The following is an 18957-nucleotide window of genomic DNA, read 5'->3' as shown; positions in this document are numbered from 1 at the left end:
ACCATGTCTGGAAGGCCAGCAAGGAGAAGCAGACAGGCACGAGCCGATAAAAGAGGGCAAGCAGGCTCTGTGTCTAGAGACAACAGTGCTGGTCGTGGACGCGGTGCAACGTCATCAGCACGTGGCCATGGGACACGCTTGTCCTTATTTTCGGCAGCTAGACGTGTTGAGCCACATCATGCAGAAGACTTGGTAGAGTGGATGACCAAGCCCTCTTCATCCTCCTCATCCTCTCTCACCCAGGCTCAGGGTACTAGCAAAGCAACTGCCAACGCATCGTCTTCCCTCGTCTCAATGTCATCATCATTGACTCCTTCCCTAGACCCACCACTTCCTCCTGAGGAGTCCCCTGAACTCTTTGAGCACAGTGTTGGGTACATGCTCCAGGAGGATGCCCAGTGCTTTGTAGGCTCTGATGATGATACTCAGCTAGAGGAAGGCAGTAGCGTTAGCCAGAGAGAGGGGGATGCTCAAGAAGGACAGCAATCTGGCAGTCATGTTCCACAAGCTGCAGCATACTGCCAGGTTTGCTCCAGTGATGAAGAGGTAGGGGATGATGAGGGCCCTGACTGCCTGGTAGGAGAGAGGAGGAGGAGGAGGCACATCTCCAACGAGGCAGGATGCCCTCCGGGGGCCAGCTTAGGGGCAGCACACCGACTCAATCACACCGCAGAGCTCCGCCTGTGCAGGGCGCAGCCTCTGCGCGTTATTCTAAAAGTTCTTTGGTGTGGGCCTTTTTTGAGACGAGTGCATCTGATCGCACCGCTGCTATTTGCAACATATTTCTCAAGCGTATCTCGCTTGGCCAAAACATCAGCCGCTTGGGCACCATATGCTTGACCAGACATATGTTGACCTGCCATGCAGCTGGTTGGCAAGCTTACCTCAAAGACCCACACCAAAGAACAAAGCGGACCTCTCCTTGCTCCTCATCAGCTGGGATCTCCAACCCCACTAGACCTTCAGTCCTCTCTGAAACCTGCACTGAGAGGAATGAAGGTGTAGAATTAGGTGTGTCACAGCCAAGTGCTTGCTGGCACTCTGCTAGCAGTACACCCCCGTCCGATTGTAGCAGGCAAATTTCCCTGCCCCAGCTGCTGGACCATAGAAAGAAGTTCACTCCCAGCCATCCACATGCCCAGCGGTTGAATGCTAGCTTGGCTAAATTGCTAGCACTTCAACTGCTGCCTTTTCAGTTGGTACACTCGGCCCCCTTCCGTGAGTTTGTGCAATGTGCGGTTCCTCATTGGCAGGTCCCCAAATGCCACTTTTTCTCACTGAAGGCGATTCCGGCTCTCTACCGGCATGTGGAAGGCAATGTCCTTGCCTCGCTGGACAGGGCGGTCAGCGGTAAGGTGCATATTAACGCTGACTCATGGTCCTGAAGCTGGCCAGGAAAGTGTGCATTTCCGCTTATCATTTAATGTCTGTGCTCGGCTGGCTGAGCTCCAAAAGGAGTTGAACCTGCCCAAGAACCGCCTTATATGTGACATGCCCACCAGGTGGAACTCAACATTGGCCATGCTGCAGAGGCTACACACGCAGCAGAGGGCCATCAATGAGTACCTGTGCGACTACGGCACCAGGACAGGGTCAGGGGAGCTCGGTTTTTTCTCACCACGCCAGTGGGGCATGATCAGGGATGCATTCACTGTCCTGTCACCATTTGAGGAGGCCACAAGGATGGTGAGCAGTGACAGTGCATGCATCAGTGACACTGTACCTCTTGTCCACCTGTTGGAGCATACGCTGCATGGAATAATGGACAGGGCACTTGAGGCAGAACAGAGGCAGGAAGAGGAGGACTTCCTTGCCTCTCAAGGCCCCCTTTATCCAGACAGTGTTCCTGCTGTCCCACCCATCGCACAGGAAGAGGAGGAGGAGGAGAATGATTGTGTCAGCATGGAGGTAGAGCCTGGCACTCAGCATCAGCAGTCTTGTAGGGATGATTTACAGTCCCAAGAAACCCGTGGACTTGTACGTGGCTGGGAGGAGGTAGCTGCGGATCATGTTGTCCTAAGTGACCCAGAGGACTCCGGACCGAATGCCTCAGCTTACCCACACTGCATGGCCTCCCTGATCCTGCAAAGCCTGCGGAAGGGTCCTTGTATTCTTCGGATCAAGGAGAGGGACCATTACTGGCTGGCCACTCTCCTTGATCCACGGTACAAGGGTAAGGTTGTGGACCTTATCTTGCCTTCGCAGAGGGAGCAGAGGATGAGACATCTCCGGGAGGCCTTGCAGAAAGGTCTGTGCAACGCGTTCCCAGAGACTGGGAGGTTACAAACTCCTGGTCCTGGACAACGTGTTGCTGAGGCATCGGTCAGAAGGAGCGGTGGAGAAGGTGGCCGTCTGACCGATGCGTTCAGACAATTTTTTAGTCCGCAGCCCCAAGTTATGATCAGTTCTAGCAACCATCGCCAGCGTCTGATTTACATGGTGCAGGAATACCTAGGGGCAAGGTCAGACTTGGACATCTTTCCCACCAAAAATCCTCTGGCTTACTGGGTCTTGAGGATGGATCACTGGCCAGAGCTTGCACAGTATGCAATTGAGCTACTGGCCTGTCCTGCATCCAGCGTTCTTTCGGAACGCACCTTCAGTGCTGCTGGTGGCTTTGTTACCGATCACAGGGTGCGCCTGTCCACCGCCTGTCCATCTGTGATCGACTGACTTTCTTAAAGATTAATCAGTCTTGGATCACCACAAGCTACCAAGAACCTGAAGCTGATGTAACCGAATAATTTTTTTTTAAATATCACATCCCTTCAAGACTGCCTAACCTAATGCTGAGTGACTATCCTGTTATGTTGACTGTCTATCCTCTTCCTCCTCCGCTGATATCTTGGAAGAACATTTTTGGTTCTGGGTGATGCCACCAGCCCAATTTTTCAGCCTCTGTTTAACAGGGGCGTGCAATTACAATTTTTGATGCAATGCTTTGCAGCAGGGCTAATTCCTGCACTCCAACTAGAGTATATGGGAGAGGTTGCAGTGTATAGGCCCAATTTTTCAGCCCCTGTTTAACAGGGGCATGTAATTACAATTTTTGATGCAATGCTTTGCAGCAGGGCTCATTCCTGCACTCCAACTAGAGTATCTGGGAGAGGTTGCAGTGTTGTGGCACCATCAAGCAGTGCCTAAGGCTCAATTTTTCTACACCTGTTTAACAGGGGCATGTAATTACAATTCTTGATATAATATTTCACAGCAGGGCCCGTTCCTGTGCCCACCGAGAGTAACTGTGAGGACTTATAGTGTTGTGGCACCAGCACCACTACCACCATTACAACCACCAAAGGACCAATTTTTCTACCACTGTTCAACAATGGCATGTAATTACAATTCTTGATATAATCATCCACAGGCCGCTCCAGTGCCCACCAAGAGTCACTTTGAGGGCTTACAATGTTGTTGCAACACCAACACCTTGTTCTGCCATTTCTGCAGAGTATATAGGGCAGGCCCCTACTTTCAAGCATCCAACTTACAAACGTCTCCTACTTGCAAACGGAAGGAGACAACAGGAAGTGAGATGAAAAAAGACGAACGGCAAAAAAAAATTATACAGGGGTGATAACCCTTCCCTATGTTTTCCAAAAAGCTTAAAAATAGATTTTTTGACTGGAGCTACACTTTAAAAATGTACCAGTTCAAAATTACAAACAGATTCTACTTAACACAACAAACCTACACAGTCCCTGTCTTGTTTGCACCGCCTGTATACTGCTGTTCTGAGTATATAGGGCCTGGGGGCCCCACGTCTTTCCTTTTTTTAATATGGGTACGGGGTTCCCCTTGATATCCATACAAGACCCAAAGGGGCTGGTAATGGGCAGGGGGGGGGGGGCTACCCATGCCATTTTTCTCAATAATTTTCATCCATATTGCCGGTTATAACCAGATATTACATTAAAACCGCAAGCAGTTTTAAATGACTTTTTTTCTGTTAAATGTCATTTTGTGCAGGGACTGTTCTAAACACGGGAAACACGTGGCACTTCACAGGCATACTATAGACACCCCCCAGGCATGATATTTAAAGGAATATTTCACTTTTTTTTTTACTTTAATCGTCATTAAAATCAGTGCTCCTGAAAAAACTGCAGTTTTTAAAAACATTTTAGGCATTGACCCATGTCCCCTGGGGCAGGAGCCAGGTCCCCAAACCCTTTTTAACACAATATCTTGCATATTAGCCATTAAAATTAGCACTTTTTATTTCGAACATTCGAGTCCCATAGACTTCAATGGGGTTCTAAAGTTCACACAAATTTTCGGTCCGTTCGAAAGTTCTGGTGCGAACCGAACCGGGGGTGTTCGGCTCATCCCTAATTAGCAGTAATTAGCATGGATTCATGAAGAATCGTTCTTGCCAGACCTAACCTTCTATGAGAAGGTGAGTTGCCATCTAGATAAAGGAAGGCCCGTAGATGTGGTGTATCTGGATTTTGCAAAAGCATTTGACACAGTTCCTCATAAACGTTTACTGTTCAAAATAAGGTCTGAACCAAAGGATGAGTTCATGGATTGAAAACTGGCTACAAGGGCTCAGAGGGTGGTGATAAATGGGGAGTACTCAGAATGATCAGGGGTGGGTAGTGGGGCCCCCCAGGGTTCTGTGCTGGGACCAATCCTATTTAATTTGTTCATAAATGACCTGGAGGATGGGGCAAACAGTTCAATCTCTGTATTTGTGGGCGATACTAAGCTAAGCAGGGCAATAATTTCTCAGCAGGATGTGGAAACCTTGCACAAAAAAATCTGAATAAATTAATGGGGTGGGCAACTACATGGCAAATGAAGTTTAATGTAGAAAAATGTTAAATAATGCATTTGGGGGGCAAAACTCTGAATGCAATCTATACACTGGAGGGAGAACCTCTGGGGGGAATCTAGGATGGAAAAGGACCTGGGGGTCCTAGTAGATGATAGGCTCAGTAATGGCATGCATTGCCAAGCTGCTGCTAACAAAGCAAACAGAATATTGTCATTAAAAAGGGGATCAACTCCAGAGATAAAACAATAATTCTCACCGCTCTACAAGACTCTGGTCCGGCAGCACCTGGAGTATACTGTCCAGTTCTGGGCACCGGTCCTCAAGAAGGATGTACTGGAAATGGAGCGATTACAAAGAAGGGCAACAAAGCTAATAAAGGGTCTGGAGGATATTAGCTATGAGGAAAGGTTGCGAGCACTGAACTTATTCTCTCTGGAGAAGATGGGGAGGAGAACAAGGAAGGTGGGACTTTATATGAGGCACATGATAGCAAAACATAATACCAGTTGAACAAAGGAATTTTATTCACATAGCAATATAATACATAGTTATTATCGAATAAGATGTATAACATGATAACAGAAAATAGCAAAGATGACAACAGGGGCATCAAAAGACATAACCACTGATATTCATGGTAAATAAATAAACATAATAGTAGACATTCAGCAATTTGATAACAATGGTATCTAAAAAAATATAATCATTGTGAAATTCCATAGTTCAACATGGACAAGCTTGGGTAAAATCAATATTGCACATTAATATCTGCGGGACCTATGGCCTCACTGAGCCAAATGAGGTAGGAATAAAGTAATAACTGAACAAGTATAAAATTGGATAGACGCACGGCAACAAATAGCTCTACGCGTTTCGTGGCTGGTGCGCCACTCATCAGGAGCATGCACGTGAGTATCTAAATAAGAGCAAAAATGAAAAAAATAAAAATGAGGATTAGTAAAATAAACCGATAAACAGGGGTAGAATAATAACCCCCGACCGCACAAAAGAGTGCGAACTTACTAATTAGAACAGCTGGCAAATGGTAGGGCAGGAGGGGGCCAAAGGCGTCCGAAATGGCCTCTAACCGGGGGCCGTGGCAGACAGCAGTAGCGGCGACCCAGGCAGGCTGCAATCAGGGCGGGCTAGGGACCACAAGGGTACTCTGTAAGGAAAGCAGTCAAGATAAAGATAAGAGATCACTGGGGGTGACTGAGGTGAAGATATGAAATAAAGTACACCGTGCTAGTGGAGAAAAGGTGATAAATCAACCACTGGCAGTAAATAAACTGCCAAAAATAGTGACAAAAACCAATATGTGGAAAGTGAATATAGAGGCTAGTTTAGCCAAACAAAGAAAAGTGCGAAAAAGACGATTACCTGAAAAAACCAAGCACCAGCTAGAAAGAGAGAAAAATAGCACGGTGTGGAGTGAGAGATACAGGAGGCCTTGAGTGCCAAGAACGCCCGGAGAGACGCCCATATATGCGTCACCACAGCACCGCCCACCATCGTCACGCAACGTGGCATAATGCGGGGGAGGGGGAAAGGCGACGCCGGTCGGAGAGTCCTCTCCAGCCGAACGGGGCCAAAACCACTCCCCCATTGACCACGAGTATGGCACGTCTGTAACAAACGTGCGGCGATCAGAAAGACGCCGCAAGTATTGCACAGAACACGTGACGTTGACACGTAGAACGGAACATCCGCTCCCCCTAAGCAAAGAGGTGGGGAAGGGGCGGAGGTCCGTGGTGTGCGTCACAACCCCCGGGAGAGGACAAAAAATTGGGCGCCAAGGTATTCCAACCAACCATACCAATATCAGCAGTATTCAATAATTAATGTAGATATGAAACAATTAAATTAATATGGGTAAAAGGATATAATAATAAGCAAAAGGGATACATATAAAAGACAGAGGGGCTAAACATAAGGTCTTCAATGGCAGAGATGTAAAAGTGGTAAACCAATAGAGCTAAAACATGTGCTTCCATCCCTGAATTATATCAAATGAAAAGAAGGATAATTTTGGGGACTTTAAGGAAGCCAAGACCTGGTAAGGTCACGTATTTCCATCACTACGGGACTTTATATGAAACCATGAGCTGGTAAGGTCATGCATTTCCATCCCTTTTAAGGTCAATGGGGAGGAGAACAAGGAAGGTGGGACTTTATATGAGGCACATGATAGCAAAACATAATACCAGTTGAACAAAGGAATTTTATTCACATAGCAATATAATACATAGTTATTATCGAATAAGATGTATAACATGATAACAGAAAATAGCAAAGATGACAACAGGGGCATCAAAAGACATAACCACTGATATTCATGGTAAATAAATAAACATAATAGTAGACATTCAGCAATTTGATAACAATGGTATCTAAAAAAATATAATCATTGTGAAATTCCATAGTTCAACATGGACAAGCTTGGGTAAAATCAATATTGCACATTAATATCTGCGGGACCTATGGCCTCACTGAGCCAAATGAGGTAGGAATAAAGTAATAACTGAACAAGTATAAAATTGGATAGACGCACGGCAACAAATAGCTCTACGCGTTTCGTGGCTGGATGGAAATGCATGACCTTACTAGCTCATGGTTTCATATAAAGTCCCGTAGGGATGGAAATACGTGACCTTACCAGGTCTTGGCTTCCTTAAAGTCCCCAAAATTATCCTTCTTTTCATTTGATACTCTCTGGAGAAGAGACGCTTGAGAGGGGATCTGATTTAAATATAAAAATACCGTACTGGGGACCCCACAATAGGGAGAAAACTTTTTCACAGAAGGGAGTTTAACAAGACATGTGGCCACTCATTAAAATTAGAAGAAAAGAGGTTTAACCTTAAACTACGTAGAGGGTTCTTTACTGTAAGAGCGACAAGGATGTGGAATTCCCTTCCACAGGCAGTGGTCTCAGCGGGAAGCATCGATAGTTTCAAGAAACTATTAGATAAGCACCCAAACAACCACAACATACAGGGATATACAATGTAATACTGACATATAATCACCCACATAGGTTGGACTTGATGGACTTGTGTCTTTTTTCAACCTCACCTACTATATATAAAAGAACTGAGGCTAAACCTGGGTGGCTAAATTTGAGCATAAAAAAGGCACATTAAAGAAAAAAAAAACTGTCCTTCAAAAAATATAAGGCCGAATGGGACACTGTCAACATTCCAACACTACATAGAATGCAATAGAAATTGTAAGAGTGCAATCAAGGCAGCAAAAATAGGCCATAAGAGATACTTAGTGGAAGAGAGTAAAAAGAACCGACACATTTTTTCACATACAGTACATTAATAGTAAAAAAAGCTACATCAGAGCATATTGGCCCTATAAAGGACGACCAAAGTCGGTTACAAGTGACAAGGAGAAGGCAAATGTATTAAATACATTTTTCTCCTTACTATGGAAAAGGAGGTGCATAATAAACAAGATGGTATTGTTAGCAGCACAGCAAGAAGTACACAATTGTGGTTAACATAAGCCAGTGTTCGAAAAAGACTAGAAAACTTAATGTGAACAAATCACCAGGACCAGATGGCTTGCACCCAAGAGTCCTAAAAGAACTTAGCCAGGTAAGGAAAACTTACTGACCAGAATGGTGGCAGCTGTTTGGCATAAAGCCAACATGGTAACATTATTCAAGAATGGGCTGAGACACATACCAGGAAACTACAGGCCAGTCAGCGTACCATCAATAGTTTGTAAATTATTTGAAGGGGCGAGTGGCAGGTGGCAGGCAGCATGGTGCAGCAGCTTTGTGTCCTCCAATAGCATCACCTGTCCTTTCAGTCATGTAAACGGGTGACCCACCCCCCTCTGACACCATGGGGAAAGCTATAGGGAAGTCCCCGTGTGTCAGAGGGGCGGGGTCACCGGGTGGCCCCGCCCTCCGTTATATAAGAGCTTTCACCTGAACAGAAGCGTCATACAGCGGGAGACTCCCGCTGAGGCGGATCGCCTGGAGGAAGAAACTGGAGGAAGATGCCGGACGAGAAGACCAGAGGAAGACGCAGAGGAAGATAGAGGAAGAAGCAGGGGAAGAAAAAGATGGAGGAAGAAGAACACCAAAGGAAGACTAGAAGAAGAAGCGGGAAAGAAGAAGATAATAAAGGAATTGTCAAAAACCGTCTATTGTATTTTTTAACATTTTTGACACTTTTTTGGTGAAATGGTAGGGGTACATTTGTACCCCATTACCAATTCACACGGGGGGCCAGGATCTGGGGGTCCCCTTGTTAAAAAGGGCTTCCAGATTCCGATAAGCAATCCACCCACAGACCCCCACAACCACCGGGCAAGGGTTGTGGGGATGAGGCCCTTCTCCCCATCAACATGGGGACAAGGTGCTGAGGAAGCACCCTCCCAATGTTGAGGGCATGTGGCCTGGTACGGTTCAGGAGGGGGGGGCGCTCTCTCATCCCCCCCTCTTTTCCTGTGGCCTGCCAGGTTGCGTGCTCAGATAAGGGTCTGGTATGAATTTTGAGGGGGACCCCCACGCCATTTTTTTTTAAATTTTAGCGCGGGGTTCCCCTTAATATCCATATCAGGTCTGAAGGGCCTGGTATGGAATTTGAGGTACCCCCCACGCATTTTTTTTTTAAATTTTGGTTCGGGGTTCCCCCATATGGGAATCCCATGCCGTTTTTATCAATGAACTTTTAGGTGTATTGCCGGGACCGACAATTCATTATAGCCACTTGCACTAGCACTAGTACTTTTAAATGACTTTTTTTCCTTTAGAAATGTCATTTTGCACTCGGACTGTTCTAAACACAGGAAACATGCTCCCCTTTACAGGAATACTAAAGACACCCCCCAGGTACGAAATTTAGAGGAATATTACACTTTTATTGTTTCACTTTAATCATTATTAAAATCACTGCTCCTGAAAAATCTGCAGTTTTTAAAACTTTTTTTTGCATTGATCCATGTCCCCTGGGGCAGGACCCGGGTCCCCAAACACTTTTTATGACAATAACTTGCATATTAGCCTTTAAAATTAGCACTTTTGATTTTTCATGTTCGTGTCCCATAGACTTTAACGGTGTTCGCACATATTTTTTGCCTGTTCGCATGTTCTGGTGCGAACCAAACCAGGGGGTGTTCGGCTCATCCCTAGATATGAGCTTGTTGTCAGAAAGTCCGACCGTGTGTATGCTCCATCATTTGCTGTTTGACTTTTTACGCCCACAAATGTTTGATAGCGGGTTCTCAAAGCAGGTTTAACTTTTAACTTTGTTGTGCGATCGCGTGTACACAAGTGCGTTGCACAAAAGTTCATGCATGCTCGGGATCAAGTACCATCCGGATGCGCACGGTCTTGTAAAACTAGCATTCGTAATGGAGATATCACATGACTATTAAACTTCATTTTTATCGGCTAGGCTTACGTGTTATACGTCACCGCGTTCTCACGTTCGGAATTGTTGGCCTACATTTGTGTGACCGTGTGTATGCAAGACAAGTTTGAGCCAACAGCCTTACGAACAAAAATCCACGGATTTATTGGCAGAAAGTCCGAACGTGTGTACGAGGCATTAGAGCAATAAGGATATGGGACTCCCTCCCACAATTGGTGGTTTCTGCGGGGAGTGTCACTAAGTTCAAAAATGTTTTAGATGGCCATCTTATTGAACACATTATACAGGGATACAGTATAGAGTATGTATTTTTTTTAAGGACATATAAAGCTTTTATTTTGCACACTGTTTCTATTTTTTTTTTTTTTTATCTAATTTTATAATTGACTGACTCGTGTGTAAACTATAAAAAAAAGTGTGTATATATACTGTTTATGGTATACTGTGCAGAAGTAATGCTGTAAAAAAAAAATGCTTTCAAAAATATATATTTTTGTTTATTTAGTCAATTTACAAAATGCAAAGTGAGCGAACAGAAGAAAAATCTAAATCTAATCAATATTGTGTGTGACTACCCTTTGGCTTCAAATCAGGTTTAATTCTTACAATTGCACACTTTATACACTTGCACAAAGTCAGGGAATTTGTAGGATTAGAGTCAGGTGTATGATTAACCAATTATACCAAACAGGTGCTAATGATTTCATATGTAGGTTGAAACGCAACCATTAACTGAAATATAAACAGCCATGTAGTGGGCTTAAAACGGGGTGAGGAACACCCAAACTCTGCTACTAAGGTGAGGTTGTCGAAGACAGTTTCATGTCACGGGTCATACACCATGGCAAGACTGAGCAAAGCAACCAGACACAAGGTAGTTATATTGCATCAGCAAGGTCTCTCCCAGGCAAAGAATTCATAGCAGCCTGGAGTTTCAAGATGTACTGTTCAAGATCTTTTGAAGAAGCACAAAGAAAGGGCAACATTCAGGAGCGTAGACGCAGTGGTCGGGTGACATTGAGGAGCGTAGATACAGTGGTCGAGTAACGTGGAGGACCGTAGACTCAATGGTCATCCAAGGAAACTTAATGCAGCAGATGAAAGACACATCAGGCTTACTTTACCTTTTACATCAGAAGATGTCCACCCTTGCTATCAGTACAGAACTGGCAGAATCCAGTGGTACCCAGGTACAGCCATCTACTGTCAAGAGACGTCGAGTGGAAACCAGTGGGACCCAGGTACACCCATCTACTGTCCAGAGATGTCTGGTGGAAACCAGTGGGACCCAGGTACCGCCATCTACTGTCAGGAGAAGTCTGGCCAGATGTGGCCTTCAATGAAGAATTGCAGCCAAAAAGCCAGACCTCCGATGTGGAAACAAGGCTGAGCGACTAAACTATGCATGAAAACATAGGAACTAGGGTGCAGAAAAATGGCAGCAGGTTCTCTGGACTGATGAGCCAACATTTGAAATATTTGTCTGTATCGGGAGGCAGTTTGTTGGTGAAGGATTGGAGAGTGGTACAATATTGTGTGTCTGCAGCCAACTGTGAAGCATGGTGGTGTCAGGATTCAGCAGCAGCTGGGAGACCAGACACATGTAGCTACACACAGAAACTAAGACCAAACAATGTAGATCTTGTAAGTGAGATTTATTCACAGCGAAACACTCAAACAAGCATACACAGCAAACAATGAACATAAGAAACCCCAGCAAACAAGAACCAACCCCTGTGACAATTTTTTTAAGGAACCTAAGATCTCACTATATACAAATATATGCAATATAAGGACAAGGGTGACAGGCAGTGGTGGCCTGTCCATAGAGGGCATACTGGCGCCGCCCCCCCTATCTATGCGTCCAGCCCCCTGATCTACATGCAGGGCGCCGGACCATGGATTCCAATGGGGTGGGGGGAGTGTTTTTTGAAGCATGTGATTAGAGCCAGAGGCTCCAATAGGGTTCAAAAAAGGGTGGGCTCCGGGCACAGAGGACTGCGCCCGAAGCCCAACCAGTCGTGTGAGATAGCGAATGGATATTTGCTATTTTGACACTAAATTTCCTCCCTGCCAATCAGGAAGCAGTTCGTGAGACCTATTTCCCGATTGGCCAAAATGTCAGGTGATCCTATTGGATGCCTAGCGCTTAGGAGAAAGAGAGTGGAGATGCACGGGAGAAGCTGCTGGAGGAGAAGACACCGAAGTTTCTGCTTGCACCTTGCCACCCACCGTGCTGGAGGGAACACCTGAGAGGCTGCTCGCACCTCGCCACCCCTCAATGTGGAGGGGACACCAGACCCGCTGCTCACACCTCGCCACCCGCCATGCTGGAGGGGACACCAGAACCACTGCTCGCACCTCGCCACTCGCTGTGCAGGAGGGGACACCGGAGCCGCTGCTTGCACCTCACCACCCGCCATGCTGGAGGGGACACCAGAGCCACTACTCGCACCTGGCCACCTGGCGTGCCGGAGGGGACACCAGCGGCACTGCCCACACCTCGCTGCCTAGATTGGGCCACCCGCCATGCTGGAGGGGACACCAGAGCAGCTGCCAGCACCCTGCGACCAGCAGACAGCAGGGGGGTTCGCTAGTGCAGCGCTTCCGCCGCCGCCGCCGCCACCACCGGCCAGGAACAAGGCAGCAGGGTACAGGGTGCAAGATAACTTAGGGTATCAGGAACAAAGATCTGCGGCAAGGAGGCAATCATAATAGTGATGCACTGAAGAAAGGAAGTAGAAGCCCTAAATAGCCACCTGGCAACTGAACACAGGTGGAATTGATCATTAAAGCCTGCTAGCTTCTGGGAGACATCTGCTGGTGGACACTAGAACTACAGCAGTCAACCTAGAGAACCACAGTGCCACTAGCAGGTGAACTCAATCCTCACAGGTGGAGGTTCCTTGCAAGCTTGGGGCTGCATGTCTGCAAATGGAGTTAGAGATTTGGTCAGGATCAATGGTGTCCTCAATGCTGAGAAATATATGAGAAATATGCTGTGATTAGCCCCAAATTTATTTTGCAGCAGGACAACCACCCCAAACATACAGCCAATGTCATTAAAAACTATTTTCAGTGCAAAGAAGAACAAGGTGCCCTGGAAGTGATGGTTTGGCCCCCACAGAGCCCCGATCTCAACATCATAGAGTCTGTCTGGGATTCCATGGGGAGACAAAAGGGTTTAAGGCAGCTGACATCCACAGGGGGAAATCTTTGCTGGGTTCTCCAAGATGTTTGGAACAACCTATCTGCTGAGTTACTTCAAAAACTGTGTGCAGGTCTACCTAGAAGAAAGCAAAGGGCGGTCACACCAAATATTGATTAGATTTGGATGTCTCATTTCCTTTCCATTTTGTGAATTGATAAAAATAAACTATAAATATATACTGTGTACTTGGAATCAGCATATATTGGTTGGTTTTCCAATTTACTTACTTATACATTGTATCTTTTAGAAATTTGTACTTTTACCCCTGAAGAAGACTTTTACTGCCTATGGTCAAAACGCGCTGGGTTGGTTTTGTATGATCTCTAATAATTGCCATGTAATATTACAATGGTTACTGTATATTTGTTTTGATATGCATATCATCATCGTCCATTTTTAAATCAGAGAGGACCTTCAGCCTATCTTAGCTGGAAAGTTAACCATACCTCTGGGACTTCTTACCTGTTATACCTGTTATACCTGTTTCCAGGAACTCTTCCTTTACACAACATTAATGTCCATTGTGTCTTTTCTTTTTCCACAGCTGCAGCTTTAGGAAATGGAACTTACTTTGCAGTAAACGCAAGTTACTCCTCACAGAACACCTATTCCAAGCCCGGTGTAGGTGGACAGAAGCACATGTACCTGGCTCGTGTTCTCACCGGAGTCTTCAGCATTGGGGCGTCGGGAATGTTGGCTCCTCCAGCCAAAAATCCAGCCAATTCCACCGACCTGTATGACAGCGTCACCAATAATGTAGCAAACCCTATAATGTTCATCATATTCAATGACATCCAGGCCTACCCAGAGTACCACATCATCTTCCAGCAATGATCTTCTCTCTACAACTCTCTGGTATTTCCTGCTTTAAGGAGTTTTAGCTTTCTAAGCCTGTGATACACTGTCAAGGACACAGCGACTTGCTATTCGGGGTGAGGCCATTGACCAGGGTAGGAGGGAATGAGGGGAGCTTACTTTAAGGGCTCATGCACACTGAAACTGCTTTGACAGACATTTGAGCTTTTATTTCAGCTTGGAGCATACATTTTTAGGCTCTTTTGCACGTATTTATTGAGCTTCTTCAAGCTTTTTTGAGTGTTTTGTTTTTTTCACAAACCATGCCATCAGCTAATTTTTCCTTTTTTTGTATTTTCAAGGTTCTTTGAGCTTTTTAATGCTCTTTTACACTTTTTTTTTTTTGCGAATTTTCATGCGTTTTTGGGCACTTAAGCCCCGTACACACGAGAGGACTTATGTCCGACAGACTTCCGAAGGAGTTCCGTCGGAGTTCTGCCGGAGTTCCGACAGAGTTCTGACGGACTTTTCGGCTGAGCGGACTTGGCCACACACAATCACACTAAACTCCGACGGATTCGAACGTGATGACGTACGACTGGATTTGAATAAGGAAGTTCATAGCCAGTAGCCAATAGCTGCCCTAGCGTCGGTTTTAGTCCGTCGGAATAGCATACACACGAGCGAATTTTTCGAAGGGACCGGGTCCGGCGGAGTTCCTTCGGAAAAATTTGAAGCATGTTCCATATTCTAAAGTCCTTCGGACTTTGGCGAGTCAAAAGTCCGTTGCAGCCCACACACGATTGAATAGTCTGACGGAATCAGTCCGTCGGACTTTGGATGTTGAAAAGTCCGCTCGTGTGTACGGGGCTTAAGGTATCTTTTCTACTCGCAAGCACCCCTTTAAAAACGCGAGTTTGGTGGTGTTTTTTTTTCTCTGTCTGTAAGCTCATATGCTTGTAAACTCCTGAAAAATGATGGATATAGGCTATGAAAATAAAAGGGATAAGCAAAAAAAAAAAAAAAAGCTTTACCAAGACTTACTGTATCCTGTGGCGGGTGCACACCAGAAAGTTGCAATTGACCAGTTTCGAACAAGCTCCTTGTGAATAACACCATTCATACCCCATGTGCCCCAATTTATTAGAATATGGATGTGGGCTGGTGTCACGTACCTGATGGCTGAGCCTGATGTGCAGAGGAAGGCCTTACGTACAACCCCGGCTCAGGGACCAACGATGTTGTAACAGTGGCCTGGAGAGCATGTTGGTGTAAGGGTGCCCGAACCTTCTTCCGTGTGAAGGGTGCATCACCAGGGTGGACCAGGAAGCCAGACAGCAGATGTTGGTAGATCAGCAGACTCTGGGCTGGCGGCAGCAGGTAGCTGGAGACTGGCAGGAGTATGTCGGGCAAAGGAGGCACCAGATACGTGGTCAGGTTGGCAACAGCCAGATTCAGGCATAGACAGCAGGCAAAGAATGATCAAGGTACAGGCAGAGATCGGCAACGTTTGATCCATTCCCAGCCCACAAGACGGTTCTATGTTCTGAAGGGCCCAGAGTTAAATGAATAGTTCTGATGGCTGGGTCCAACACCACTGCGTCAGTCCGATCACAACAAGACCAGCCAATGCTTGGCTGCAGATAACCATTTCGGGAATTTCTCTTGGATTCTATAAACCCTACAAATACAGTTTTACATGTACCCCAAAACTTGCATGGTCAGAAGGAAGTATCTCCACGAAACTAATATTTTAGCTTAAATGTGGGATAAAATATACTGCAGTCCTCTGATCTTTGCCATAAATCAGTTGGCGGTAAACATTTGGGAGCTTTCGGACCTCGTCCCCTACTGGTCTCGTAGACAAATTGGCTAGAACTTCCTTTTGAGGCTTCAGGAAGGTGATGGTTTGTTTTACCCTTATCTATCTCTACAAGGATAGGATTATTTTATATTGGGACCTAGGTGTCAACTCTGGTCTAGAGGCTTCTTCTGTCCTTTTAAAATTCTAATTGAGAAACATCTGTCTATGATTGATCACTGATTAAGAGAATATTGTATCTGTAAAACCTCTAAAATTAAACTATATCTACAACCAAGATACTTCTACATTTATGTTATGTAGCTCTGCTAATGGTAAAATGACCACATCGTTACATTTATGTTATGTAGCACTACCCCCTTAGGAGCTGCTAAGTTTTTGGGTCCTCCTATTTCTGCAGAGCCAGGCAACACGCATTTTCCAACTTTTTTCTCAGAGACAATGACCAGTCCATGGGCTTGTTTTTTTTTTTTTTTTTTTTATTGAAGGAAAATACTTGGATGGAGATGAGAGATTACGGGATTCCCAACTTGATTTGGTATGAACAACTTGAGGACAAACTTCCTTCACTATATACACAAAAATGGATGTTACTTTTTTTTTAGGAGCACCATGTCCTCTAGATGAAACTCTCAAAGCTCCAAGTTTGCAATAACTACCAGCCCACTTGGCTGCCTTGAAGAGTGTCCCAGAGCAAGGCATTAGGTTTAGCTGTGACCATAGGTGTGCGCAGTTAACTGCATTAGGGTGTGCACCTCAAAGCTCAAGCACAAATACACACATATTCACTGGGCTTTATGTTCTGAGAACAGGTGCAAGAACTCAACTACGCTCCCCCCACACTTTTCCCTGGGTGGGGGAAGGAGAATTCGCCACAGCAAATGGCGGGTGTGGCCAAATTGCACTAAGAGTGGGAGGATCTTAATGGGGCATTAATTACCAGGAGTGTACTACATACAGAGTGCAGAGTTCAGGAGTGGGCTTTGTACAGAGTTCAGGGTTCAGGAGTGTACTACATACAGAATTCAGGGTTTAGGAGTGCACTACATACAGAGTGCAGAGTTCAGGGGTGTGCAGTTTACAGAGTGCAGGGTTCAGGGGTGCGCAGTTTACAGAGTGCAGGGTTCAGGGGTGCGCAGTTTACAGAATTCAGGGGTGTGCAGTGTAAAGAGTGCATGGTTCAGGGGTTTGCAGTTTACAGAGTTCGGGGGTGCGCAGTGTAGAGTTCAGAGGTGCACAGTGTATAGAATGCAGGGTTCAAAGGAGTGCAGTGTATAGCATGCAGGGTTCAGGAGTGTGAAGTGTACAGAGTGCCATGTTTAGGAGTGTACAGAGTACAGGGTTCAGGGGCACGCAGTGTATAGAGTGCAGGGTTCAGGATTGCACAGAGTGTAGGGTTCAGGGGTGCGCAGTATACAAAGTGCAGGGTTCAGAGGTGCACAGTGTATAGAATGAAGGGTTCAAAGGTGTGCAGTGTACAGAGTGTAGGGTTCAGGAGTGCACAGTGTACAGAGTACAGGGTTCAGGGGCCTGCAGTGTACAGAGTGCAGGGTTCAGGATTGCACAGAGTGTAGGGTTCAGGGGTGTGCAGAGTGCAAAGTTCAGGGGTGCACAGTGTACAGAGTGAAGAGTTCAGGGTCAAGTAGTGTACAGAATGCAGAGTTCAGGGGTGCACAGTGTACAGAGTGCAGGGGTGCCCAGCGTACAGAGCCCAAGAGTGCGCAGTGTACAGAGTTTAGAGGTGTGCAGTGTATAGAGTTCAGGGGTGCTCAGAGTACAAAGTGCAGGGTTCAGAGGTGCACAGTGTATAGAGTGCAGGGTTCAGGGGTGCACAGTGGTAAGAATTCAGAGTTCAGGGCTGCACAGTGTACAGAGTGCAGGGTTTAGGAGTGTGCAGTGTACAGAGTTCAGGGGTGTGCAGTGTATAGAGTTTAGGGGTGCTCAGTGTACAAAGTGCAAGGTTCAGAGGTGCACAGTGTATAAAGTGCAGGGTTTAGGAGTGTGCAGTGTACAGAGTGCCGTGTTTAGGGGTGCACAGTGTACAGAGTGCAGGTTTCAGGGGTATGCAGGGTTCAGGGGTGCACAGTCTACAGAGTGCAGTGTTCAGTGGTGCACAGTGTACAGAGTGCAGGGTTCAGGGGTGTGCGGTGTATAGAGTGCAGGGTTCAGGGGTGTGCGATGTATAGAGTGCAGGGTTCAGGGGTGTGTAGTGTAAAGAATGCAGAGTTCAGGGGTGCACAATGTATATAGTGCTGTATTCAGGGGTGCACAGTGTACAGGGTGCAGGGTTCAGCGGTGCACAGTGTATAGAGTTCAGGGTTCAGGGGTGCTCAGTGTATAGAGTACAGGTTCAGGGTGTGCAGTGTACAAAGTTCAGGGTTCAGAGGTGGACAGTGTATAGAATGCAGGGTTCAAAGGCGTGCAGTGTATAGAGTGCAGGGACCAGGAGTGTGCAGTGTACAGAGTGGCGTGTTCAGGAGTTCACAGTGTACAGAGTACAGGGTTCAGGGGCGCACAGTGTACAGAGTGCAGAGTTCAGGATTGCACAGTGTACAGAATGCAGAGTTCAGGGCTGCACAGTGTACAGAGTGCAGGGTTTAGGAGTGTGCAGTGTACAGAGTTCAGGGATGTGCATTGTAAAGAGTTCAGGGGTGCACAGTGTACAGAGTGCAGGTTTCAGGGGTGTGCAGGGTTCAGAGGTGCACAGTCTACAGTGCAGTGTTCAGTGGTGCACAGTGTACAGAGTGCAGGGTTCAGGAGTGTGCAGTGTATAAAGTGCAGGGTTCAGGGGTGTGCAGTGTACAGCGTGCAGGGTTCAGGGAAGTGTAGTGTAAAGAATGCAGAGTTCAGGGGTGCGCAGTGTACACCGTGCAGAGTTCAGGGGTGTGTAGTGTAAAGAATGCAGAGTTCAGGGGTGTGCAATGTATAGAGTGCTGGGTTCAGGGGTGCGCAGTGT

At 46.2% G+C, this 18957-nt stretch overlaps 1 protein-coding gene across 1 annotated transcript in view; it reads left to right on the top strand.

The window, feature by feature from the left end:
* LOC143962034 (protein mono-ADP-ribosyltransferase PARP14-like) overlaps positions 1–16225 on the top strand; it is a 109683-nt gene extending 93458 nt beyond the window's left edge. The window contains exon 17 of the mRNA XM_077471376.1: positions 13929–16225. Within this exon, the coding sequence (XP_077327502.1) occupies positions 13929–14218 (290 nt within the window). The 3' untranslated portion in view covers positions 14219–16225. The remainder of the gene's footprint in view (positions 1–13928) is intronic.
* The last annotated feature ends 2732 nt before the right edge of the window (positions 16226–18957 follow it).

The sequence above is a fragment of the Lithobates pipiens genome, unplaced genomic scaffold, assembly GCF_037356315.1.
Source record: "Lithobates pipiens isolate NorthernLeopardFrog02 unplaced genomic scaffold, aLitPip1_a1.2 Scaffold_8, whole genome shotgun sequence".
Lineage (NCBI taxonomy): Eukaryota > Metazoa > Chordata > Amphibia > Anura > Ranidae > Lithobates > Lithobates pipiens.
Note: the sequence above shows the minus strand (reverse complement) of the source record. Positions and strands in the feature narration are given on the sequence as shown.